Source organism: Ascidia mentula, chromosome 5 (assembly GCF_947561715.1).
Source record: "Ascidia mentula chromosome 5, kaAscMent1.1, whole genome shotgun sequence".
Lineage (NCBI taxonomy): Eukaryota > Metazoa > Chordata > Ascidiacea > Phlebobranchia > Ascidiidae > Ascidia > Ascidia mentula.
In genome coordinates this window covers 17,740,852-17,768,096 of record NC_138570.1, presented here as the reverse complement: position 1 = coordinate 17,768,096, position 27,245 = coordinate 17,740,852, and the positions used below count along the sequence as shown (strand labels likewise).

The 27,245-nt window shown below is 38.1% G+C and overlaps 2 protein-coding genes and 1 pseudogene across 3 annotated transcripts; 1 reads left to right on the top strand and 2 right to left on the bottom strand.

Annotated features, from left to right (window-relative positions):
- LOC145902168 (SCO-spondin-like) overlaps positions 1 to 27,245 on the bottom strand; it is a 196,756-nt pseudogene that overhangs the window by 75,415 nt on the left and 94,096 nt on the right.
- Positions 5,998 to 15,246, bottom strand: LOC145902171 (uncharacterized). 2 transcript variants are annotated; one of them, XM_082990040.1, is made up of 22 exons: positions 15,110 to 15,246; positions 14,829 to 14,896; positions 14,418 to 14,605; positions 13,483 to 13,620; positions 12,939 to 13,088; positions 12,642 to 12,698; positions 12,314 to 12,494; positions 11,523 to 11,713; positions 11,172 to 11,243; positions 10,794 to 10,994; positions 10,646 to 10,711; positions 10,422 to 10,478; positions 9,782 to 9,841; positions 9,564 to 9,678; positions 9,368 to 9,453; positions 9,226 to 9,282; positions 8,836 to 9,015; positions 8,606 to 8,680; positions 8,190 to 8,363; positions 7,468 to 7,530; positions 7,043 to 7,212; positions 5,998 to 6,971 (listed from the first exon to the last, which is right to left on the bottom strand). In XM_082990040.1, the coding sequence occupies exons 2-22, from the start codon at positions 14,848 to 14,850 to the stop codon at positions 6,257 to 6,259; spliced, it is 3,018 nt and encodes a 1,005-aa protein (XP_082846166.1). In that variant the 5' UTR covers positions 14,851 to 14,896; positions 15,110 to 15,246; the 3' UTR covers positions 5,998 to 6,256. The 2 variants fall into 2 exon arrangements, with proteins under 2 accessions (XP_082846166.1, XP_082846167.1); XM_082990041.1 differs by lacking the exons at positions 8,190 to 8,363; positions 8,606 to 8,680.
- On the top strand, positions 20,318 to 24,297 carry LOC145902174 (uncharacterized). Its single transcript, XM_082990046.1, has 10 exons — positions 20,318 to 20,456; positions 20,586 to 20,687; positions 20,844 to 20,882; positions 21,151 to 22,461; positions 22,537 to 22,629; positions 22,856 to 22,927; positions 23,018 to 23,128; positions 23,494 to 23,726; positions 23,915 to 24,079; positions 24,159 to 24,297. Exons 1-10 carry the CDS (start codon positions 20,375 to 20,377, stop codon positions 24,192 to 24,194), a joined length of 2,244 nt encoding a protein of 747 aa, XP_082846172.1. The 5' UTR covers positions 20,318 to 20,374; the 3' UTR covers positions 24,195 to 24,297.

The window sequence follows — 27,245 nt, the reverse complement described above, 5'->3', positions numbered from 1 at the left end:
GACACGCTATACGCTGTAATGTACGACGTCCTCTGCGTTGAGCCACGAATTAAAACTATCGGGGTAGTCGACCCATTTTATAAGCCATTGCTCTACCCCGTGCCTTTTTCGCTTTTTCAATATCTTCTCAATGTTATAAAGGTCCTTTTCCACACTTTGGAGTTCCTCATCATAAAACGACCCTTCTATTAGTTCACGATTATAATCGACTAGAGAATAGGTATGGGGATTGGTTTGGCGCCGGGATTTTACAAAAAACACTTCTTCCGTCCAGTTTGGTAAGTAACCTTTTTTAAACTTTGTACGGGTAACTGCGATTCTAACTGGGGAACCCACTGCAAACTTCCAGGACATCGGTGGATGCGATATATCGCCGTATAAATTTTCCCAGACAGTATCCTGATTATCTTGTTTCACCGACGAGGGAGTAGTTCGAATGCTGCGGTGATAGCTGTTGTTGTAGCTTTCTACTACATCATCTAGCACGTCAATATATTTCGATGTCTGGGCATACGTGAAGTACCGCCATAAACGCTCCTTCAAGGCCCGATTAAATCGCTCAACAATGGAGGCTTTTGTTTCGTCATTGTACGTCGTAAAAAAATGAATACCGTGATTTTGTAACCAATTTTGAAAAAGTTTATTCACAAACTCTTTGCCACGATCTGTTTGTAATTTCTGCGGTTGGCGGTCCCCATCTTGCAAGATTTTTTCGAAAGCTCGCCCAAGACTTGGCCCCGTTTTTTGTTTTATTGGGACAACCCACGCATACTTTGAAAACACATCAATAACGGCAAGTAAGTATTTGAACCCATTGTTGTAACGACTTAGTTTCACCAAATCAACCAAATCAGCCTGCCACTGAAAATCAATACCTCCGACTACAACACGAAGACGTTTAAAATTTCGACGTAGAGGTTTGTGGAGTGTGTAAGTGTCCTGCTTTCGCAGCCAATCTTTTACTTCAACTCTTTTTCGTTTTGAAGCACGGGCGAGGCGCTTCACGCCCCCGAGACTTCCTGGTTGCAAGGGAGAATAATATTCCTCAGAAAACTTTACAGATTTACCCATTGCTTTGCAAATCGTCTATTCTGCACCGGTGGTGGTTTAGATCCAACTGGGCGCTGGCCTGGCGCGGGTCTTGTATTTGTATACCCAAGCAATGACTTTGGTGCATTTGCTTTTTCCAATGCCGACTGGAAATCAGTCCATCCGATAGGCGTCGTTGACGTCGACCCGCGGCGTCGCACAGCATTGTGAATCAGATCCTCAATGTTGCTTCCCTTAACAACTTCCCCTTTAACCGAAAGCTCTCCTGTCGAGTTGAAATCAATTGCTGGACTTTCCTTGATAATATCAATGACTCGCTTTGCTTTGTATTTAAACGTCTTCGGCATAGAATCAATTACACGACTTTCGACAACATTTTTCTTTGTTTCCTCAACTTCTCCAGCCACAGTTTTTCCTCGAAGTTCTTCAGTAACCGTAAACTTAAGTGGTTTATTCACAAGGGTGTCCTTATAAAATTGATACCGTTGAAGTGCCTGGTTGTAAAGTTTTACTTTGTCTTCCATCGTCCCAGGCTGGTTTATGATGTCCTTCATTTTCCGATCGAGTGTGGTTAATGCGTTTTCAACAGGCGTCGTTTGTGAAGGTGTGTTTCCCTGTAGACTTTTCAAAATACGAGGGTCCACCAAAGCGAATTTTTGAACACTTTCCATTTCACTTCCCACCAGAAAAAAGACTAGTGACGGCGGGTATTATGCTGCCAATCAACGGAGCTAACAACGCTGATAAAAATCCTCCACGTTGTATAATCTGACGTTTTCGTTTTGCAGGAGTTGACTTTTTCCAAGTTCACGGATGCCGTTTTTGTATCTGCAAAGTTTGGCTCGTTCCGTGGGTGTCAATGTTACGTTCCCCTTCAAAACGTTGTATGCACATTCGCAAATGCACTGGATTAATTCACGATCAGCGACTTTTATAATCGACCGAGCAAGCTTGGGTTTGGCTTTAGCGAGTGTCGTAAGAACTGGAGCTTGGTCATGTAGTCGCCTTAACATGCTACAGAGATTTTGGTACGTACACAATCTGGGTTTCACCGCGAAAAATGTTGGTTCTTAAACGAAATTTTTCTGCTGTGCTCTGCTTGAAGTCAAAAAGCAAATAACCGTGTGGACGAGAGGTCGCGTCACTATATGATTCCTGAACGGCACGCGTCCGCCCTGGTTGAACTTGCTTGGCAAGATGAGTTATTTGAGATGCGTCTCTTGGATTTTTAAAAACAACGAGGTAATGCGCGTTCAAACTGATAGTGCGTTGCTCCTTTCCTTTGTGAAATAAATTCTGAACAATGTATATCACACTTATATTTTTGTGGTGGCTCCCTTTTGTAAAAAGATTGGTCACGCTTTTGTCGCATTCACTCATTAAATCATCAATATTCAAAAGTGTTCTCTCTGACGAATCAAAATCAGTTGCCAATCCCCGAACAAATTCCACACCGTTAATCCCTTCGTACGCCCCTTGCCACTCGCCGTAACACCATACAATGCGTTGGGGATTTGGTAAAGTTAACTTCTCGTTTATGAGACGTTTCACAAAGAACGTTTTACCACAACTAGTCGGACCAGCTACAAGGCAAGTGAAAGGGTGAATAAAATCCATGGTGTTTTCGCAAACAGATTTTGAACAAACTAAAAGTTTTTTATGTTTGTTGCGCTTTTAAACGCTTTTCTTTAGACTGTTCTTATAGGTTACAACCTCAGCTGCTTCAAGCACATGTTGTTTATTCGATAGAACGAACACAAAACTTAGGTTAGTATAGCCCAAAACACTTTAGGAAAGAAATTGCATCTGAATTAGTTATTTCATTTTGTGTTTCAGCCAGTCTCTTCTCTTCACGAAGGCATGCTTCTTCCCAATTCGGACCGCACACATCTTTTCCTTTACCACTAATTCCGGCAACGAATTGCCCACCTTTGATTTTGAGAAGAAACTCACATCCAGGAGAATGTTTGGCATGTTCTTCCCAAGCAACGTCATTCAGTTCCCAGTTAAAGAGGCAACATCCACAATACCAACATTTCACTTTATCGTGAATACCAATAAAGTAAAATCCAGCTTCGGCTAAATCCGCCGGTGTTGATCGGGTATGATAAGGCCAAAATCCATATTTGAACGAATCTATACGTTTTCTCTCTTCAGCCATATTAACATTTGTAGGGTCCAAACAAGGATAATTCCTCGTCCCCTCGACCAATCCACCCGGGGCGCATATGACCGAGGTTAAAGAGTATTGAGCATCACTTCTATCTCTTCGTCCAAAGAGAGAACGACCAGTAAGAAATGACATATTTCTATTCAACTCAGAAGTGAACAAACCGAAAGCCTGCACAGCCACAACTCTTTTATACCATCTAGTGACCAGTGCTCATTCAAAAAACTTCTCACTTGGGTTTACGTCCTTACTCGGCCAACTCATTCAACAAATGAACCACTCTAAGTTATTTTTCATACAATATGTGACCAACCCCACATAAGTGAACAGTGCCCGATCCCACATAAGTGAAGAGTGCGCGATCTCAGACCAAGTGAAGAGTGCCCGATCTCAGACCAAGTGAAGAGTGCCCGATCTCAGACCAAGTGAAGAGTGCCCGATCTCAAACCAAGTGAAGAGTGCCCGATCCCTAATAAGTGAAGAGTGCCCATGCTACTCGGCTCATTATTACTACTAGTCCTCTTTTCGTGCTTCAAAAGCACTAACGAATGAGTCCTGATAATGGTTGACATGAAGGCTACTGGTGGCTGACTTTGTACAATTAGTATATATCTTAAATATTGATATGTTTTTATTTACAAATGTTGACAAGTGACGTAAAGCTTTGAAAACATCAAGGCGACTCACGCTTGACTGCATTTATCAGGTTCGGCCATCTCACTTCACCGCACTGCTATCTACTTGATACAAATCATTAAATCATTATCCTGATATATTTGCGACATTTTCTGTAAGCTCTATTGGTTTGTAATATGAGTCGATATTGATCAGCCACAAAAGAATTTACCTCGTATGACGGTTAGGGTTATTACCTCGCGCAAGTCCTTGCTTTGATATAAGGTAACTGTTCTCCCCCATTTATAAAAAGCATTAGATCGCCCTTATATACCTGATGTGCATTATGGTGCTTGGGTTGCAGCAGCAAGAGAGTATCAAAATTTCTTAACAGGGTTTGGCTCTTGGCACGCGTGTGTTTTTACACATCAATGTTAAAAAAAATTCCCTTTATCCAATTTGTTTTCTGCGAACACCTTTGCTCCATTCAATTTAAAACCTTACGCATATACAACAGATAACGCTGATCAGTGGATTCAGGTCGATTTGAAATCACCCACTATTATCACAGGTGTTATCACACAAGGAAGAAATAAATATATTGAATAGACCATAAAGTTTAAAATATCTTTCATCCGTCCTGGTGATCCTCATTGAAAACTAGTGACAGGAAGTGATGAAAAAGTTGTAGTAAGTTGTTATATTAGGGCTACAGTATTGATATATATGCCCAGATCTTTTTCGCTACGTTGTCTCGTCGTAATGAAGGAGTTCAATGGCAACACTGATCAAGACACGAAGGTGACCAACATTTTCGAGAAACCTGTTAAAGCTGTGAAGTTACGATTGATTCCAACTTCGTGGAATGGACGTGTATCACTTAGACATGAATACCTGACTTGCTGAATAGAAGCATCAAATAACAACTGTGAATCATTACCTTTTGGCTATGAGTTTAACGCATGTAAATATTTTTAATGCAACGCTTTGCAGACTATTTTCATAGCGGATAAAGAGACATTTCCACGTAATTCATAATGCTTTCTTTTGCAACAGTTTTCGAGCCTATTTACGGAAATGTTCAGATGAAGATTTAACCAAGATATTTTTCCCAATTAAAAGCGCTAAATGCATGTTTATGTTTCAAGTTGTTCTTCATTATGTGTCTCATCAGCAATTCGATAAATGGTAACTTCGATATGTTTCAAATTAAAACGATTTAGGTTTTTTCCTATGATGAAAAACAATCCCACAGGTTATCTGTCAAGCGCAAATACAGATGTAACCAGGAACATTTTATGAATGATACATGGATGCATGGAGGTTTTGTTTGTAAAATAAAATACTTTGCAAAAGGCAGTTGTGGTGTCGTAATGATAATTGAACGCACAAATTTGGCAAAGAGCAACCGAATTCTACAACCAAAACAAAACAGTGGAGCCTGAACACGTGGTGAATTTCCACCAATACCAGACGACGACGAAACTGTTCGCAACTTCGAGGCAACAAAACGAGAACAACCATCGAGTACGTCTTGTCACCAACGGTTTGGCTTACACCAGCGGGAAAAATACCCTCGTTATGTTGAACGGACAGAAGGGTCGTTATGTTAATGTAATAACCAGGAGTGCCACGATTGCAAAGTGCATTTTTGTTCTAATAATATGACATGAACTCGGACCCACTGTTTAACTTTCTTTTGAAAAAGAACTGTCAATTATTTTCTATGTGCTTTAAACATCTGCTTTCAAATTTTCCCATCGTTCCTGCATGGGATGTTAGAGGTGCTTTTAACTGTTTACGCAAATCGATTTTATACCATTCCCTTTCTCCAAATGCTTATGATTAAAAAATAGAAAGACGAGTACAAATCGTGTCCCATAGTTTGGTTGTGGCTGCGTTTCCATTGCGTTTGAAATGTTTTCACAAATGACTTCTTGACGCTCATCAAGCTTTCCGTGCAACCCGAGAAGCCGTTATCTACACAGCGGTTAGAAATTTGATAAATGGGTCTCAGGTTTGTGTCGGTGATTAACAACATGTTTGCATAAATACCGTCAGCAAGATCGGGTTTCTTTTGTGAAAACAAACAATCTTGCACACTCACATAGTTTTACTGCAAACAATAGAAATCCACAAACAAAAATAAAGTGTCAACGCATTTAATCCCGAACAAACAATAGAGGGTTTAGGTTTGAAAAGTCGTCCCAGTGCAGTAATGAATTACACCTGTGATACGTCATATGTGGGCTATATTGGAAACACATATAATGGAGGCAAACCCAACCACTGGAAATTATAAAACACGAATACGACCAATATCTCAACTAATTAAATCAAACAGTTTCGGATGTGATATCTGTGTAGCAATGACGATACCAGAGTAAAGTCAACATTTTTTGGCTCACGAAAACACACAGGTCAAAGAATAGGAAGGACATCATTGTCATCAATTTTATTCTGATCATTGTTTAAAAAGTCAAGCTCTCTCATGGCATCCAGGAGGTATTCTAGGAGCCTAGTTGTGCGCTCATCCGAAAAAGTGAAACCTCCGTCATCAGAGGATTCCAAGCGCATGAGGAGACGTTTTCGTGTTTCAGCGACCGAGGGACTTTCCCCTTGACAGAGACGGATTTCATCCTCCAGTGCCCAACATAACTTCCGCTCTTCCTGGGTCTCTGCGCACGCCATGCTCTCCTCCGCAATCCGATCCCAATCCTCATCACCACTCCACTTCTCCCGGAGGATTATAGATGCGATTATTTTTGCAAGGGACGCGGCACCATTCCCACGACTTTCGTTGCCTTCCATAAATTTACCAATCTTAAACCCCGTCACTTTGGCACGAAGGCTACACGTGATCATTACGTCATCAATCGTGATGTCACCGACTCTAAAGATTGGATCGGAGTGGAGGAAGTGAATGGCAGATGCGATATCGGCACAGAGTCGGAGGTTGGCCAGGGGAGGGAGCCAGAAATCCTTCTTTCTGGTGTATTGGAGGAAGGGGAGGATGTCCATACCGTCCACGTACTCGAACAAAACTCCGAACTCGTTTCCCTGGCGAGTGTGACCGAGTACGCGGATCACGTGATCGTGATTAGCCAACCGGGATAGTGAGACGCCCTCCGTCAACCTGCAACAAACGTACCAGCTCAATTACTGAGACTAAAATCCCGAACCGTGTCAATATATTTACAAACTTACGTTTCCATCTGCTGTTCGGTCGATATTCCGTCCTCTATGTTAATGTACTGCACTGTTACATTTCCATGCATGTCATTCCACGCCTTCTTAACAAGCCTGAAGTTTCCGTTGTCAATAATTTTGTCCATGGAAAACGTCAGTTCGCTCGGAGGAACAAAACAATCCACAGCCTAAAGTAATGGATTTGTTAAACTGATCATAATCTAACTTAATGGTTGTCAGTTGTGTGCAGAATTACTGCATTGACAAAAGCGTTTCTTTCAACATAAAGTTGCATCACATGTTTGTTTTCCAGTCATGGATCTCGCAACACATTACAAAATTGTTGGTATTCCAATACATCAACTAATTATGTTAAAATAAGCACTGAATACACAAAGCAAAACCGACCGTAAAATTCTTTTTTACAGTAAACATTTTTCTACCTTCTTAGAAGCAAGTTTTTGGTCCTCCAATATCTTTAACCTGGCTTCTGCTGCTTTGAGTTCCTGCAAAAAAGTAACAGATCAAGTAAAATGTTCAATGATAATTTATCATAGCTGGTGTGTTCACTCTGGAATCAAGAGAGACACAAGATGCAGATCTGCAACAAACCCAGATATTGACACAACATCTTCTAGTTAATGTTGCAGATCCATGATAACTAAAGGAAAAGGTTAACTAAGGGCATGTGACTCTACGCCAGGGATCACTAAACTATGGTCCACAAGGCTAGTCCGTGTGGCCTGCCGGGCTCAGGGCTAGCTGGTAGACTTGCAGGCACACAGATTTCCACTTTGTGGTACCTTTTAGTCAATTGTCAATATGTTGGGTACCAAACTAGCTACCAATCAACGTAGACGAACCACATTGGGCGCAATATGGCCAAACAAATGTAGCCTTGTGGCACAGTCACCAGCTGCACTGATGAGACCTTACAGGTCGAAGCAGTGTGTACACCTGTCTGCAGCTCTCATTGAATATTATGGCTTTTGTGCATATAAAATAATTTGAATTTTGTGAGCTGCATACAGATGGCCATTGTTTCAACCTATCAAGTCTTATCAGTGCAACGTGGTGTGTGGACAATCTAGCCATGGCAGCACTGATGAGACCTTATGGGTTGAAACAGTGGAATAAAATACCTAAACCATTTTGAGGTAATTACCTGATTAAGTTCAAACATCTCGAGGTATTTTTCTTTGAACGGGGTCAGACTCTCTCTCAACATTTCACCATTTTCTTTCGATAACTTCTTGCTTAACTTCAGATGTTGATAAGCTTGACTCACTGCACGGCCATGTAAGGCTTTAAAGTTTTGGATGTTCTCCAATTCCAAAATCTAAAACAATGTGCATTTGAAATGTTTATTACAAATCGACTTCTGCTTGTCCTTGTATGAAAATGTGATTGAATCACTTGATGTTATGTTTGTTCAGAATGATCCACAGTTTTTGCAAACGATTTTTGTTTACAACATTTCAGTGTCATGCACTTATGTTGTTTTATCAATTACGAAATAATTAACGAACTAACAATAAAAACTAGGTTTTACACCTAGTAAGAAATATTAAGTTTTCTTACCCCGTTATCCATAAGTTCATGGTACTTCGCCGCTAACTTCTTTTCATTTTCAAAGTAGGTGGCATCGTGTTTCCTCTAAAATAAAACTTTTATCCAACACAAAAAAATATTTGCTATGCAAGAAAATTTAATGCACAAACCCACATGCAATTTCAATTATCCTAATTGCTAACTGTGATATTAGGATTAACAATGTGTTTGTGAAGTATTTAAAAAATCAAAACAATTACTTTAAAATAACTTCCGAAGAAAGATTTTTCCTCCTCTGCCTTTTCAATAAACTGACTTTCCATTTGTTTCCTCAACGTTGCATTTGCCCAAAGTTGCGACGAAGAGAGAATTCTTTTTCCACACTTCAAACATTTCTTATGGCATTCTTCAAATGGTTCTTCCATTGCAAATAGAGCTTCCTAAATCACAAACAAAACAGGTTCAATGAAAACAGCAAAATACAAATGTCTGAAATGAATAAATGTTATAATAGTCACAACAAATTGACCAACAAAGTATAATTTTTTTCTGTATTTCCCTTAAATCAGCTTAAAATAGAATTTAAATAGTTGCCACAAGTTTCAACAAATATAGTAAATTGATTGATTCAACATTACAAGGAAACTCACCACCATGCTTTCCCTGTAGCTGCTAACAGCATTTGATTGTAAGCAGTGCATTACATTCTAAAACAATCCATGTATTAGAACACAATACTTTTGCCTAATGGTGCACATCAAATTCAGAATAACTCCAGGCAATCATGATTACCTCTTGTTTTTTTGCACTTTCAATCTCACTGATAATTGCATCTCTTTTTTCTTGCAAAGTCAAATTGAAATTCAGCATTTGTTGATCTGACAATAATTGAACGACTCTTTTCTAACTACTAATTTTGTTCGAGGACTTTTCCATGTTAAAACCAGTATCCATTAATATAACAAAAACAAAGAATAGCATTTTTCACCCCAAACAACATGAGAAAACTTTGGATCCAAAGCTGTCTCAAGATGTTGTTTTGCTTCATCATTCGCCAAAGAATGTTGCTGAAAAACATCATCTTTGCATGTGCACTCGTTTTCCTGCAAAAAGCGTCAAGTTTTAATGTCATCAGATAGCATTTAATTGTTAACAAACATACAACAACCACCATCTTGAAATTATAACAATCACCAAAGCATTTACCTTCATTTTACTCAGATAAATTTCCAAAGCCTTTGAAAAAATTGCTTCCATTTCACCCGACTGAAAATAAATAATGATGCAGTATGAAGAACAATAAAATTATTCCAAATTATTATATTTATGTAGAAGTGTGAACAAAATATGCAGTTTCATAAAAAAGGATATGATGTGGGGGTGCATAGTTTCAATAACTTGAAAGATAGTAGGAAAATATACGTAACAAATGTATAACGGAGCAATGAACAAGTCAAGCAAAAATCACCTCTTTTCCAAAATACATGACTTTGTTAATATCAGTTTGTCATGTTAAACTAGGGTGTGTCACACATATGACTAATGATGTCATCAATATTATTAGGATGTCATCAAACACTAACAACCATTAGGCAGCAGCCTTTTAGTCTTCCACATACATTTTGGGTTGAAATATAAAGCCATAAATTATGAAGGTTTGTGACTATTTTATGCTTTGAACTAAGGCTGCAGTTTATGAAGGTTAAATTTAGGGTGGCAAAGCTATCTAGTCTGAAGAGTTGTGACTGTATTACCGTAATCTATGGTAATATTTAATCAATTTTAGGGAACACAGAGTTGAACAAGTTATTTATTTTTAAAGTTTTTCCCAATCCCTATAACTTACTGTTTTGCTTCCATCAACCGGTAGTGTGTCATGAGTGCTTTGTGTTTGCTTTAAAACCTTTCAAAATTAAAAAGTTAAAAAAATAATTAGCACATCTTCACAAGGATGTAACAAAGATTTCATTCCTTAACAAACATTAACAAACTTTTCACATAAATGTTAGTAAAAGAAAAAAACCATCCATAAACGAGGCATTTTTCTCATTCCAAGCAGTAATTTCTTACATGGCTCAGTTTCACGTCATTCCGTTGTAGCTGTTTGTAGTTGTTTGTAACACGCTTTAGCGCAACCTAAATAAAATATTAGGTGACATCCAAACTATTTGGATGTAAAAATTACACCACAATCGAATAAAGTTTATTGGTTACTTACCAGTTTTCTTTTAAAGTCATCCTCAAACATTATCTTGTAACTGTTTGTGTATGTTCCCAATGCACTGATACCACTTTGATACCAACCCAGGTGTCTGAAGTCTTGTATTTTTATAAAATCTTCATACTTTTTAAAGATAAAATCCTGAGCATTTGAGGTAATGTTTTCATATGATGTGTCAACTGACATGGTCCTGATACCCTGCAGCATAAGTTATGATGTAAGACCACATACAATAATGCACAGCAAAAGAGAAAATACTGCACAAGTTTTCCAACATTTCTTTTCACATTTTAGGCAAACATTTAGAGGCCAATCTTACAATGACCATTATGAAATGTCTTAAATGCAGGTAAAACAATAACTTTCCACACACACTTCTGTTATGTTTTTGATGTAGTCTTCAATTTGAAGCTCAATGCCACAGAAATACTCATGTCGGGCTGTGTCCTGCATCAAAACCAGTTGTAAATGTAATTAAGCGACCAAAAGTTGAAATAGGATCAGTTATGAGGTGGAATATTTATAATGTCAGAAATGGGGAAAAATCAAAACAGGATCCAAACAGAAGTGAAAAGAGGTAAGTTGCGTGATTAAGACAGAAACATTAACTAATCATGCAGTAAATGTATTAAACATTGCAAAAACTAAACCAAAGAATCTATATGTCAAAAAATGTACAATTGATACAGAGCATCACATACTACCACACAACAATTGAAAACCAACCTCCAAATAAAGCCTTCCCAGATCATAGTTTCCGTCGTTCATGGATTTCATGTATCGCTCGATCCGTCTAAAAGTTTGTTTTCCATTTCTTTCTGACATTGTCCAGTGTGCGAAGCTTTTTCTTCTGTTCTCAGGGCAAACGTGTTTGTAACCAAACTGGCAGACCACCTTCATGTAGTCGACAGGAAGATCTTCAAAACCACAAATTACAAATATGCAATTTGTAAGCAAACGACACCATTTATAACCATAGTTTTAAATATTTCAAATCTTTTTATTAAATTCCAGTGCAAGTTAATGCACAAATAGTGGAATAACTTTTGGAACAGGACCTGTACAATGCAAATACATGCATGATGAAAATTTTATTTTGGATCAGAACATAGAAATATTGGAAAGCAGCAGACAGGCTGTGTACACGCACTGTTTCGACCTGTAAGGTCTCATCAGTGTAGCTGTTGACAGTGGCACTGTGCTAGCTTTTACACTAGCGGGCACACTAATTTCCACTTTGTGGTACCTTTCGGTGAACGTCGATCTGTTTGGTACCATATACTGAGTACCGAACAATAGAGACGACGAACCACTGTGGAGCACACTATGGCCAAACGGATCTGCTTGGTAACTGATAGTGCTAAAGGCAAAAACACCAATGCAATATATGTGAAAAAAGCACCATGGCCAAACGAATCTTACCTTACAGGTTAAAACAGTGCAGGTATACACCCTGTCTGCAGCTTTCCAATATTATGGCTTTTTTTTAACAAAGAAATATACTCCACAGAACAAACCTTTTGAGTGTGTAACATCTTTGACTGAAGGCAGAGTGTAGCACATACAGCTATCAAATGCTACAGAAAGTAGATCAAAGGAATATTCTGAGGTGGAATATTTTGTGAAAACTGTTTTGAGATAGTCATTATTTTGTCCATATTTGGGGCCTTTGTATTCATGGATGACAAAAACCAATTCCTTGCAAAAAGAAACATTTATAAGTAATTTATTACAATGCAACCAGAAAACTTGTGAAATACAATTAATTCTGTTTCCAATACCATTGAATGTATCGTATATATCACATAATATACCATGTGTTTGAAATGTTCAAGTTAATTATACCTGCAATATAGAAGTGAATCCATACCATTGAATTTTCTTTGCATAATCCACAAACACCTGAGAATAAACAGAACAGATACAAAAAATATGCACAAGTGGTTATGATAAATTATAGATTTGACATATAGATGATATCATAGGCGTCGATTTTTCAAACTTTTCTAAAATATTAAGGGTAAATTATGGGTTCAATACTAAACGATACTAAAGGATAAATATTAAGTCATATACCAATATATTAATCCAATTGTAATTTTTATTCTGTGGAATGTTTCAAACATACAAACTTATCCAAACCTTCAAGTGGGACAAATCCGATTCTGTAATCTCCTCTAGTACATTGATAACAATAGTGGAAGCCATGGCACCAACACATTGCAAAATACATTTGTTTAAACTAAATGTTCTTTGATTCAACTCCAGAGTCAGCATTGAAAAACAACGAAGCTGGTTGAAAAATAAAATAGATGGTGCTTATTTATATTCTTTATGTTTAAACTTGTTATCGTGCACATAAACACTTTTTATATTCAGGAATTGTGGACACAATTTACATATTATCTGACCACAAAATCAGTAATATAAATGGAAATGTGAAATTATGAAGATAGTTTGATATTATAATGTTTTTGTGAACCAAGATCTAGTTTCAACTTATTTTTCTCAAGTCATTAAAAAAAAAAAAATAAGTTGTATAAAAAAAAACATAGAAAAATTTTTAAAAATATGCATCTTCCGTAAATACATCATTTATTTTTGCAAATGAATGCAACAAACATAAACAAAGTCATAAAACCTGCACTTACTTAATGCAAATTCAAAGTTTACTACTTCTACTTACAAGCTGATCATCCTCTATTGGACGACAAAATGGGGTTTCCTGCAAACAGAGACCAGTTATTCTATCAAGTTGTCTGATGGGAAAGTTTTTTGCATAGCAGTGCTGCTTGTATCGCTGGAAGATTGCATTGGTTGGTGCCTGTTAAACACAAAAAACAATCAGTTTCTTTATAAAGCCATCATGAACATTGGTGTTTCAGCAATAAAATCAACCATTGGTGTACTGTAAACAGGGCCACTGTTTTACATTATTATTGAATGTTTTCACATGGATATTTGATGTTCAACATCACTTGTCTTCTGTTTTTTTTTGTTTGTAGGTCCTTGACCGATTTTTTTGGTAAATGTCAGTAAAAATTTAAGGCATTATGGACATTATGTCTGAATGCACTTCGGCAAAGCAATAACAGTGAGCGAAAAATGTGTCCTATTGCCGGCCAAGTACGCCATGTTATACTTCAGAGGTCGTTATCTCGATTCTTGGCAATTTGTTTATGAGGAAACACAACGCAATGGGATGTGCATTGTCACATAGTACTTGTAAGGTTTCGTACCAATGTACCACAAATAATATCATATACCAATGGTTTGTTCTGTTAAACTTGTACAAATGCACATGCAGAATAGCAACTTAAAACTCATATGTTTCGTGAACGAAACTTGCCTGTTATCGCATAAATCAATGCAATATGTTACCTATTTTTAATGCTGAATGTACATGTTAAATTTTCAAAAAAATCTCAAAAAGACCAAAATTTTCACTGACATTTCGGATATTTGTCAGAAATTTTTAATTGAAATAACAAACTCTGCTAGTCACCTAGTTGCTTTGGTGAAAACTAATCTGTTTGACAGTACCCTGCTTTAGCTTGTCCAAAGTGTTCAAAAATAACCATTTTGGACTTACTGTGTTTGGGCTCACCATTTTGGACTTACTGTTAAATCTCTTGTCTGTTTCATGTACTCCAAATACACAAGAAAGAAAACTTTCTTTGACATTTCATCTGTTCCAAAAAATCCCACATTAACAAATGCATCACCGGCATGATCGAATGCTGCCTGAGCATAATGAGGAGTCCACAAATGTCTGTTTGGATTATCCTGATGATGGACCAACTGACGCACTGCAAATACACCCATGTCTATTTTTTTAAAAAATGTAAATTGGTGAAAACAGATTGGATAATTTTTGCATGACTTTTGATTGTGAGGATAAAGTGCAAAATAAAAAACACTTTCCGTATGTTAATTGTTTTTATGACAGGAAAACGGAATGGAATTTTTTTCCAAAAAGCAGAAAAGTATAATGTACGTCAAAACACACCAAAAACATTCAAAATTACTTACGAAGCATGTCCTTCGATCCCATTTTTAATCTTTCCTTTCCACAACTTTAATCAAGTGAAGATTTGAATCTACGAATACCGTTCGGTGATTCCCCGTAGGTAGGATTAGATTATTTTAACCAATGGTTATTTTTCATGTAACATCTATGAGTGCGATTTGTAAAATATTTCTTTATTAAAATTATCTTATATAGAAACAACTCTCTCTTTTTCTTATTTGTTTCCTTTTGAATTAATACATGTTCAGCAACAAAATGCTGTTCAGTAAAGCGGAACCCTGACCTTTCAACTCGTCGCCATTGATTCAGTAAAATGAGGAACTGAATTTCTGCAATCTTTCAAGGTAGCTGTGAAGCAACTTGTTTATTGGTTTCTATGCTATAGTTAGCCATAGATTTATAACAAATATTCTTGGAAACGTAGCTGAAAATGTTTAGCGTAAGGTTAAGGTGTAACTTTAGGCTTTGGTTGTTCAGAAGCAGAAACAACAAAATTGTTTGTCAAATCAGGTTGGGATTGATGCTCGTGAAATTTCATGAAACTCAGCTGTTGTCGCTAATGGAAAAAAACTAATCAAACAGATGATGTAATTCTTAGTTTTGTGGTCAAATGTCTGCAACTCTAGTTAAAAATATAAATTTGATCAATAAAAAAACAACAGATAGCTTTTATGTGCATGTTTGGTACAGCCTACTTCAAAAGGGCACGTATGTCAACGTTATGTAAGTTAGATTCAAAATGCGGTTTAATACTGATGACAATATTGTTATCTCTAACGCAAACTATTACACGATGTTGAATTTTTGTATTTTTACAAAACATGAATCGACACAACAAAAAGATTATACTGCCCCAATAAAGAGCAAATCCGATTATTTAGGGAAAACGGCAATCACATTCTATTCGTTTAACCATAGTATAGTATAGTATACTATGGGTTAACTATAGGGAGTGCGAAAGTTACAGTGCGCCAAAACGTTACACTTCACTGATCACATCACAAGTAAAGTTTTTCTCTTGTGTGACGCAACAAAGAGAATAGCGTGGCGTGCAGTTAAAGCAAGCTCGCCCAACCTTTTCGCCAGAAGGAACACATACAGTTTGCATATAATTTCGCGAGACACTTAACAATTAATTTATAATTTTGTTTTCTTTTTAACGTTGGCATAACGGACATAGTCATGTTTTAGCTTTTTTGACTTTGTATAAAAGAAGTAGTGTTGGTCGTTTAATCATGCTACTTGCTAGAAATAATGACCTATTTTGTTACGTATAATATTTAAAGAAATTATATGCCAATATTACGGAACACAAGTTAGTGTGACATGCTGGTGTTACGACGTAAACCTATATGGGGCTTACAAGCTACCAGTGCCCAATGTGTGAAAGTAAACCATTAAAGAACGCATTTAGCAATTTTTTTTTAGAATAAACGTATATTTGCCTGCATTCATTTATTCCCGCAAAACATATAATTCACAGCAGAGTTCGCTTAGGAGGCCACGTGTTTTCCGCACGGCCCAAGAAAATACGAGGCCAGGAAGTGGTGAAAATGTATGCGCGAAACATGTGTCACGACCCCAGAAATTTTTCTAAACTTTTCTGAAGAAGACGTGGCAACTTCTTGGCGAACGAGCAGGTGATTTCGGTGAAGTCCATCGCATGTTGTGCCACTATTTTCCCAATCACGCAAAAGAACGACCAGCCTTTCCAATCCCTACAGGTTGTTATCATTCAACTTGGGCGTACGACGTTCATTGCGTTGCACAGGTCGTTTACTTCCTAAGTCGAGTAGTTCGTTGTATCGTGATGATCCAGTCGGAGTCGGTTCATATTATCTACGCGGTTACCAAGGTTGAATAGCTGTATTTCATCTGAAGTCCGTCATAACTGCGCGCATATACTCAGCTTTTTGCATTCAAATTGCCGGGAAATAGTTTTCTAGACTAGGAAAGGTTTGGGTGCGGTCTCAACATCCTAAAAACTGGAAAAAAGAAATCAGCTGCTGCATGTTTGAGATAACAAAACTATTGCTCCAACAAACGCTCAAAAATCAACCTCTGTAAACATGAAAACTGTTCGTCGGATGTGAAAGTCATATTATTCGTTGCGCCTAGTAAAGTTCGCGTGCTTATGTCGGCTGTATTTGGACCACACAGTGCAGTTGTTTAAAAGTATTTTTTTAAAGAATCGTTTCAACCAACAGAGGTTAGCTGCACTTCAGACAAACTTCATGCGTCATGTTTGGTTTTGTTATTTGTATGTGTTTAGAAGGTTAAAGTAGGGTGAGTGATTAAATTTCACTAGTAGCAGGTAACTGGTCCTTTCTCACGTCAAACTGTTTTGTATGAGAGACGACGATTTAGGTTTATTTGGTGAAATACTAAACTTGTTCGCTCGTTGGCCTCATAACCAAATTTCATCTGAGTTGCCAAAAAGAATTAAAGCTGTGACATCCACATGAAATATTTGAAAGACTGTTTCCTTTGGGGCTGTGTTCCTGTCGCTGGATAAATCTCGGTTTGCCTGCGTTCCGCACAGGCCGACTGGGTCGGTCAATCAGCGGGCCGCTGGCTCAGTTTGCAACTTTTAGTTTTTCGAACATAAACGTGGCCACACGCAGGTAGGCCGACACTCTCGACTTCATCTTTATGATTCGATCGCACACTTTCGGCTTCGGGGGAGGTATCGGTTGTGGGCTTTATTCGATGGAAGTGAATCGTTTGCTTTCTACCAGCCGCGTCCTCGATGATATAGTTGACGGGCTCGAGGCCACTTTGACAACGCGCGACAGGTTTTGCATTTTCCCACCAGGACTGCTGGGTTCGTGATTAGAACGTAAACACCGACTGAATGTGCTATTGCTGGAGTCGGAGACTTTTTCGCATCATTTCCTCCGTTAGTTCCAAACAATCGCGTGAACGATGGATTTCGGTTTCGTATGACATTTCGTTCCCTTTTCCGACGTTCCCCCAAACAAATCTACGGACAGTCGTAGTGGTCGCTCTGTCAAAAGCGTATTGGGTGGAAATACCCAGACTGATAGCCTGATCGCGTGAGTGACAGAAGCCCAAATACAACGACCTCAACACGCTGCATCGGACTGTTTACCAATGGTGTCTGTGGCCTTTGTGCGTTTTTTTTAATAATATTGGCACTCGGTACAACCCCGACAAAACTGTTCTACTGCTTAACTCCACCTGTACCAATAGTAATTTTCGGCGACTTTCGAGAGGGTCTTCACGATTCCTAGATGCCCACCTCCGAGTGCGTCTACTTGTAGTGCAACAATAACCCCTTTGTCTTAAACTTAGAGGGAGACCTACTTTAAGCACAATCTTTACCCCGGAATCAGTTTCCAAGCACAACTCCTTTACTTTTTGCATTAGTCAAGTAAAGAGCGATCACCAATGTCGACATGAAGCGTTTTGAAGACATGAAGAAATGAGCGTCCAGCTTCCCTGGGCAATTGCACGCGTCGTGAGTGCTTCGCGTTGCCTCTCTGATCGTCCGGCATTAGTCCCATGGTGCAAGGCTCGTTTATTTAGTTCTTTGTATTCGACAGCATAGAGGTTGTCCTCGCCATCCTTTATAGACCATTTTATGTCATCGTTGATGGATGCCAGGAACAAATGTCGTTTTAACCTGATCCGTCGCTTCGATACTTTCACAGCACAATTCGATTGCATTAAAAAGTTAAAACTCATTGTTAAACGACCGTGAAAAAAGACACTGCACCCGAGTCTAGCTAGGGAAACCAGTGGTTGTGGTAACAAGGTCCTGGCTCCTCGCCAAGTTATTACGGAATTATTTCGACAGGGCGTGAATTGAGCCTAGTGGAATTTAAGCGGCGACCCCTTATTACCAAATACAACCCTAGAGACTCAAATAAGGTCATTACGCTAACCCTGTCTCCTTAATCCAGAAATGGCCCGGAACCTGCAATAACGACCATTTAGGCCAAAATACCTTACACTGGTTTCACTAAATGGGCGACTACAAAATGCTCGCTTGGCAACAATGAAAACCACTGTACAGCGCAACGCACACCTAAAATAGCGGGTCATTCACGCAGCACTCCTTGCACCGGCCAATCAATTAATCAACGACTTGCACGTGAACCAATGGAGCGTTACAGGAAATCCAATTGGGAATTTGATAAAACGTGAGAGCAGAAAACCGAAAACAAAAGAATATTGCGATGTGTTGTGCGCATGGGTAATAAAGACTGCTTTAAATAAACAATAAAGATAATCAAAGAAAGCAAAACGAAAAACATTAGTGCATTGTGTCATTCTCGCCACACTTAGTTAGAATGTATGAGTTAAAAAAGGCATCTGTCTTCGTGTACATAAGGTTTGTTTGTCAGGTGTGACGTCAAAAGTTCCAGCGCATTCAGCTTCGCTTTTATGTTTTCTGATCAAACAAATCGGGAAACTGGAGTAGCCAAAGTTCAGACCCGCCATGAAACAACATGTTTGTGTCACGTAAGCGGCGTTTAAAATACTGCTTTTTCCTTGAGACCAATTAGTAGTAATGCAAAGTTAAGTGTAAGAACATATATTGGCCATAGGGCGAATTTTAAAGATTTAAATGGTATTGATTTTGTGATTCCTAGAAAGAAATATTTATGAGCAATAAACAAGAAAAGTCGGGTAATATGCGAGAAAATATGTCAAACAAGCGAATGTGTAAAGACAGGTCATTGCGGAAACAAACATGACTGTACTGAAAATTACTCCTCTGGAAAGTAGTGTAGGCCTACATTATGTGCTGATTTGAAGATCAAAACCAATCAATAGAGTTTAAAGTGTATGTAGTCGGCCCAACACCAATCTTAAACAAAAACTGCTCGTTACCAGGGGTAAACATTGTTTTTTTATGTTGTACAACAAAGCTGAGTCGTGTCATGACGCCAGTCTCAATACAGGAAAAATGTTATGAGCCTGTCGACACTGTAGTTTAAGCTATTCGAAAAAATTCTTTCTAATACCAATGTCATTAATTTGGAATAATATCAGCAATAAGCATTTTAAAAATCGACCCAGCATTGATAACAATATTTAGTTTCTTTTGTTTTTTGGGGGAATATTTTTATGGTTACTCAATAGCGCCACCTTTACTAAGCGTCATCAGTCGTCTGCGCAACGATAATTGAGATCGCAAACCAGCCCAGATAGAAAAGGGTGTACTTTAACTTTGGTAAACTGTGAACATATACTTGTTGTAAATCAGTAATTCCAGAAGGGCATTTAACATAGAATTTGTTATTTGTTTTTGTATGTACATACTGTGGTAGTTTCCTGCTACCAGCGTTGGTGTGTGAGATTAATGCTGATTAACAACCGAAGTCAGTTGTTGGCGGTGGTAGATTTTTGGTGATTCGTTGACTTATTTGCAACTATATGACAAAAAAATTTGTTAATGATACTGAATGACTTAACTCAAGTTTCAGTTTGAAAAAAAAAAATTTTTGTTTGCAGTTAAAATTTTTGTCATATTTTGATGTTGCTTTGCATTTGAAAGAAGCTACAGCCAATACTCATCATGTCGAGTCCTGAAGCCCCGAGGAAACCAATGCCAGATGCAAAACGTGTGGCCAATTTTGAAACTGAACCACAGAGACCAGGTAGGAAGTGTGCTTGAACAACTAATTTCACAATAAAGTTTTGGTATTATTGTTCAAAGTAACTCATTTTATAATACAGTTTCTGGCCCTCCTTTGCTTGATTTGTATTAAATTATGTTTTTTAACCAGGTCCTTCACTGCAAGTATCAACACAGAGAGCAAACATAGCTGATAGCATTGTTGGAGTTCAGGGTGATGTGAAAATAACAAAAAAATTCTACAATACACCAGGTATAACAAATACATGTCATAGTTAACAACCACTGAACATTCTCATAAAGAAAAACATCAGTTTGTAAATTATGTTTATGTTCCTATTTTGAAAGCCAGCTGCTTTATAATCCAATTCCAGTTTTCAACTGTTTTAAACTATATTTTTCTAATAAGATTCATCAAACACCAAAGGAGATGAGAAACAAGATGAAGGTAAAATAAAATGCTTACTATAACTCATAGGTCAGGGATACATTCAAAAAGTTTAGCCAACAAAGATATTTAGTCAGAAGGGGTGGATATTAGTTTTGGTCGCGTACATTTTAGTAAGCACAAAATTATTGTAAACATTAAAGCAGTGTCTATACCATGTCATAAAACAAATGAAAAAGTTTTGTTCTCCTAAAGTCAGTTGAACTGCAAACTTGGAATAAGATCTTGCAATATAAACATTGTGTTCACTGGTCTATTTTGCCTGCAGAGAAAAGGCAGCTCAAAGCCATCGAAATCATCAAAAATCAACAGAATGATCTTAAGGCTGTGGTTCCTCTTCCTGGTTTATGTGACGAGGGAGTTCCTGATGTCAATCCTTCCCTAGAGGTCATTGACTTCTACAGAGGTGTCGATACCAAAAATGAAAGGTCCAATTTTCCACCAACAGCAAAGGACAAAGTAGACCATGGTCAGGGCGAACCCCTAACATTTGAGGAATTGATTTCCACAATTGAAAAAGGTGATCAATTTCTTGCAATTGTTGGAGCAGCGGGGTCAGGGAAGAGCACCATGTCCAAGAAACTGATTAAGCACATGAAAAAGAAGTATTTGGTGGTGCATCTAAGCTTCATGTATTTAAACTTTGGAGATGAAAAACTAACACTGCAAGAGCTTCTACTTGATAGACAGTTTCCTGATGTTGAACAAACTGTACGAGATGCTGCATTTAAATGGATGAAAAGAAATGCTCAAAAATGTGTTTTTATATTTGATGGGTTAGATCAGGCAACATGGTCGCTACAAAATATGACAGCAATAAGTGCAAGTTACGAAAATCGTTTGACAATTCAACAGCTTGTTGCCAATCTCTGCGGAAAAATCTTCTTCAAAAAATCATCTTTGATATTTACGTCCCGCCCCCATTCCCTGCTCACAATTCCTGTGGAAATTCGTCCAAAATCCATCATTAATGTCCATGATTTCTCTACAGAAAACATGAAAAAGCTATTTGATTTTTATGCTGGTGAAAAAGCAAGTGAACTGTGGACAAAACTTGAAACTGAATCTGCAGAAGTGCTAAATTTTTGTCGCAATCCATTACTTTTGCAATTTGTTTTGTATGCCAGTTTATTTGGTGACGAAAACAGTTGTGGCACAATTACCAACATATTTAATGCTGTTTTGCAACAACTTGATGTGGCAGAACATACGAAGGACAAGGATACAAACTTTGTGATAAAAGCCCTTGGCCAAATGGCGTATAATGGAAAGGCTCGTAAAACTGTTGTGTTTACCCATACAGACCTCTCTGAAGTGGGTCTGGATTATATCAAAGTACAAAATGTTATTATCAAACTACCCAAGTATTCCTGGTTACCACAGCGAAAAGTTTTTGATGGTGCCGAAGCAATTTTTTACTACTCACATGAAACTCTGCAGGAATTCCTCGGGGCTTACTACATTTCCTTCTTCATGCCAGATAAAGAATTTGACAAAATTCTGGAAGAATTGGTTAGAAACGCACACTGGGCCATGACGCGACGGTTTACTTGTGGCCTTTTGCTTGGAGAGACAAGTGGTAAGTAAAGCAAAAGTCAAAACCATTGTTATATCAATTACATTTGCTAGGTTCATATATTTGTTTTCTTTTCAGCTACAAGAAGTGACAATGCTGAGGCTGGTTATGAGTCTAAGTGTGATGCTACTTCTGTTGGCAACGTCACAGATTCTGCGAGTCAGCAAACAGGTATGCAGACCAATATTGCTCACAATTTTGCAATTATGTTATGTCACCAAAATAAGTGCATACTTCAGCACCGTGCAACCACATACTAATGCACGTAAAGCTTGAATACAGGCCTGTACAGAAATGAAAATCACATTTGGATGCAAAGACAATAAGTAAAAGTCATTTGTAAAGCGAAATGCATGTCTACAATTCTTTTTCCCTAAAAATGTATTAAATTTTCCAGGCAATAGTGGCAAACTATTGGATGCTCTTTCAAGATTTTTCCGTTTGCATCCGAAGCATCATGGAGTGTTGCGTAAGTACACGATGTAAATGCAGATTGGATTAAAGCTTGTTAATGCACAGCTTCCGCTCAGCTTTAAGAAAACAGTTGCTGTGTTTCTAGAAAACAAAGGCAAAAACAATTCGCCCTACCAAATTCCAGACAAACGTGAGAAATTATTGGGTGCGCTTTCAAGATATCTCCAATCTCAACCCGAGTACTACGATCTACTGAGTGAGTAAATGATATGAATGCCAACAGTTTAATGCGTGTTTGTAAACACAACATTTATTTGCGTAACAATGGGTGGGTTTGTTACGTCACACAGTCATTGTTTGAACCGAACACTCAATGCAGTTTATTTTAGTTGTGATTAAATGTTGTGGAGGAAGGACGCGTTTATTTCTGTCGTGTAATTTTTATATTTTCTGATAATTTAAACGTTTTATATTGGATTGATTTGTTGGTTCTTGTGTTGATTAAATCCGACTTAAACGTGGGGAATTCTGTGCAAGAATAAAGTAAGTTTTAGTTTAAGTGATTTTATTAAAACTGGAAACCAGACATCTGCTTTTTTAATAAACTTTGTTTTGTTTCAGATTTATTTCTGGATTTGATGGAAATCGAAAAACGCCACCAAGAAGAAATCGCCGTTTTTTGTCCTTGGAAGTTGTATTTTCCCAGAACCCGACTTCACTCAATGGTTCAGGTTTTGGCGGAATTTTTACCAAAAGTTACAAGAAATGATTTGTGGCTGGGGCTGGATAGTTGCGACCTGAACTCCGAAGATTTAACGATTATTTGTGAAGCAATAAAAAGAATGAAACCAAAGGTTTGTTTGTGTTTTTATTTATTTTGTAACCAACATTCTGTTTTAAATCCCTGACATTTTTTTGCAAAAGTTTATTTATTTAAAGAAAAAACACGGAATCGTTTTAGTTTTGGGATAAAATGTTGCTTCTTCCTGGTTCGAAATAGTGTGGAAATATTCCCAACAAACAATGTTTTTATTTTAAATAGTTGGGAATTCTCTACCTGCGTGGAAACAAGTTTCGCGGAAAAGACGACGGGAAAAAAATTTGTGAGATTTTACCGAAGGTTGGGGGGTTGAATCTGTTTCGGTGCGAAATGGATCCAGATTCGCTTAAGATGGTGAAGAAAGAACTTGCTAATATGGAAAACCCTGTGAGGATTTTGTTTAGTTTGTATAAAAACATTTATTTGTGAAATTTCAAAAAATCAAAACTTTTTGTGACTTTTTCAGCCGGGAGTTTATGGTTTGGATGAAGGTCATCAGTGATCCCTCCTCTCATCCGATCCAGATTCCAGTGATTCGGATTAAAGCAGAATCTCAACACGAAAACTATTTCCTGTTCCCGAATTATTTGTGTTTTGTTTTCGTGTTTACAGAAATAAATGATTTTTAACAAAAAACAAAAACTCTGACATTTTTTCTCAAGCGTCACTTAGTAACACTAAAACTTAAACCGTGCCACTAGAGGTATTATAACGAAAATAGAAATAATAATCAAATTAGGAAATGAGATATAATTTTTTTGCATAATCGCATGTGCGCAATTTTTTTTTGCAGTTTAAAAATAGAAATTTTACACCGTTGATTTAGAGATTTGATAATTTATAAATATTCTTTTCAAAAAATGGGAACAACGAGCTGTACATGATATTAATTTATCATTTTTTGCAAAGACAATTGGTCGGTAGTTGTGAGTCTGGAAATCTGCGTTATTTTACATGATGCCTGACTGCTTCATTTCTCGGTTCCCAGTGCAAGCTACTGATGTGTTGCCGTGAATTTTATGTTCTGCACGATCAGGTACGCAAACCTGCAAGGTTATAAACTAAAGCAAATAAGTTCGAATATTGCGAAAAACAGAATTGCCATTTTATTTAGATAATAATCTTTTTGCCTATAGTAGTCGGCCTTCATATGTTACCAAACACTAGTAATTGTTCTGGCAAGAAAAGCAACACAGCCCGCATATGTGTAAATGTATAGAACCTTAAACACTCGTTTCTGCTGATTCATCATCGTATGGACTAGGGGCTGTTTTATTACAGCGAAGAAACGGTCTACGCATCACGAGCATTAACGAAAACACAACAGAGGTATACGCTCAAATTGAGAAAGAATCTTTGGCAGTAGCTTGGTCGTGCGAAAAGTTCATGTACCTGGTAATTCTTTACATGCTGCTGATGTACTCTCTAGATCGCCTTCTCCAAAGTAGCTCTCTGCAATTGAAGTTACTTTGCAACATGAGATTGAAGAAAACGTTGTTGCGGTAATTGCTAACATTCCCGCATCTCAAACACGGATACAGCAAATCTGTGACACAACGAAGTGTGACGTATAAAGTCAAAAAGTTCTTCAACTTACTAAAGGCGGTTGGCCTAAACGAGTCGATTTCGATTCGCTGCAACCATATTTTCAACTGCGCCACGATATAACTGTTGTTGACGGATTGTTTCTCAAAAGGCTCCAGACCTGTCATTACTGAAGTTCTGCGAAATGAAATTTTGCGCAGTATACATGTTGGACATCAGGGGATGGAGAAGTGTGGACGGAGAGCCAACGGTTCCGTCTGGTGGCCAGGTATTACCAACGACATTAATCAATTTGTTTCCAGCTGCATTAAGTGTCAGAGGAATACAAATATGCCAGCAGAACCAATGATTCCTTTTCTTCTGCCCAGTAGACCATGGGAACGAGTAGGAACAGATTTGCTGTATTTCCAAGGTGAAATGTAACTATTGGTCGTAGATTCTCGAGGTTCATTGAGATGTTCCTACTCGCTCATGGCACGAGCTCATCGGACATTATCAGTCACTTGAAGTCTATTTTTTCCCGTCATGGGATTCCAGACATCGTGATGTCGGATAACGGCCCGCAATACAATTCCTATGTATTTTTCAGTGTTTCGCCAACGAATATGGCTTCATTCACCAGACCAGCAGCCCGCTGTATCCACAAAGCAATGTAGAAGCGGGCTGTAAAGAGGGTCAAAAGTCCACTAAGCAAGGCCGAATACCCCTATTTGGCGTTACTTTCTTACCGTGCAATAAAGCTGGCTTCCGGATACAGCCCAGCGGAGTTGTTGATGGGAAGACGATTGAAGGCGACAATTCCGTGTTGGACGTCGTTCCTTGTCCATAACTGGTCTTATTTATCGAGTTTCAGAGCTAAAGATCTCGAAATCAAGCAAAATTACGACAAGCGACAACGGGTACGGCTTCTACCTGAACTTTCCCCGGAAACGTACGCTTGGATCGGTGGAGAGGGAGGCATTGTACGTTCTTAAACCTCACTTCCACGCTCTTGTATCGTCGATACCCCAAACCGGTCATTGCGACGTCGACACATACTGCCGATTCCAGAACAACGTGAACTGCGTACGCGTTCCGGTCGGTTGGTAAAACCATCCGTTTGTCTAGACTTGAAATTCCGATTTTGCATTTTCAGTAAAGGGGGATGTAGTGTGTTTCGCATTAGTGCTTGTACAACGTGGTAGTGTCGCGTGACCACCTCCTACATAAGTTATCCTCTGTGCCACCAAGGGCATTTTGTTGTAACCTACGTTAGTGTGCACCGCTGTTCCGTTCCGTTTATGTAGTGTATTAAACCACAACAATACAATAATGTTAATACATAAGTGCATTAGCTCGCGTTTTCAAGGAGCTTGAAGCCGTATTTGACAAACAATACATGAATCAACAGGAGATAATACTGTAGGGATGAAGCATCCTGTTTAATTGTCCCTCAGATATCCTGCAATGAGACTATAGTGTAGTGATGTGTTGCGCCGGATATTGACCAATTTTAAATACCCGGACGCGGCCGGATAATACACTTAATTTAACCGGATAGATGGGAAAGCATTTTTGTCCAAAAAGCGGACAAACATTTCGCAAATTACTCGTTTTTGGGATCCAGTCTGTTATACTCGCCGACGTAAGATTTTTCTGTTATTTGTTATTAAGGTTTTTCGTGACGTGTTATACCATATTAATAAATACCCACGTTTATTTGTTCCACTCATGACAGACTAACCTTAACATAGCATTCTGTTTGGCAATCAAACATTTTTGCCGTAATACACGAATCGGTGTTAACAAACTGCGGGATCCAAATTATCCGGCCGGATTTGATTAATAACTATCCGGATCCGGCCGGGTCGGATAATTTGGAATTGGGAACATCACTACTATAGTGTTATGTTTGTATTCACGTACTAGGTTGAACAGTTGTATGGGTATCAGAAGAAACAATTTCAAGTTATTTTAGGTTGCGTTAATTTCGGTTACATAAGAATAGTATAATGAAGTGTGTTTGGGT

Bases quoted from the DNA above. Each gene is read 5' to 3' on its own strand.
- LOC145902171 (XM_082990040.1), bottom strand. From the start codon at position 14,850: ATGGGATCGAAGGACATGCTTC. The intron at 8,364-8,605 runs GTAAGAAAACTT...ACATTGTTTTAG, and splicing joins ATGAACTTATGGATAACGGG to ATTTTGGAATTGGAGAACAT. The intron at 6,972-7,042 runs GTAAGTTTGTAA...CGTTTGTTGCAG, and splicing joins ACCGAACAGCAGATGGAAAC to GTTGACGGAGGGCGTCTCAC.
- LOC145902174 (XM_082990046.1), top strand. From the start codon at position 20,375: ATGTCGAGTCCTGAAGCCCCGAGGAAACCAATGCCAGATGCAAAACGT. The intron at 20,688-20,843 runs GTATAACAAATA...TTTTCTAATAAG, and splicing joins AAAATTCTACAATACACCAG to ATTCATCAAACACCAAAGGA. The intron at 23,727-23,914 runs GTTTGTTTGTGT...TATTTTAAATAG, and splicing joins TAAAAAGAATGAAACCAAAG to TTGGGAATTCTCTACCTGCG.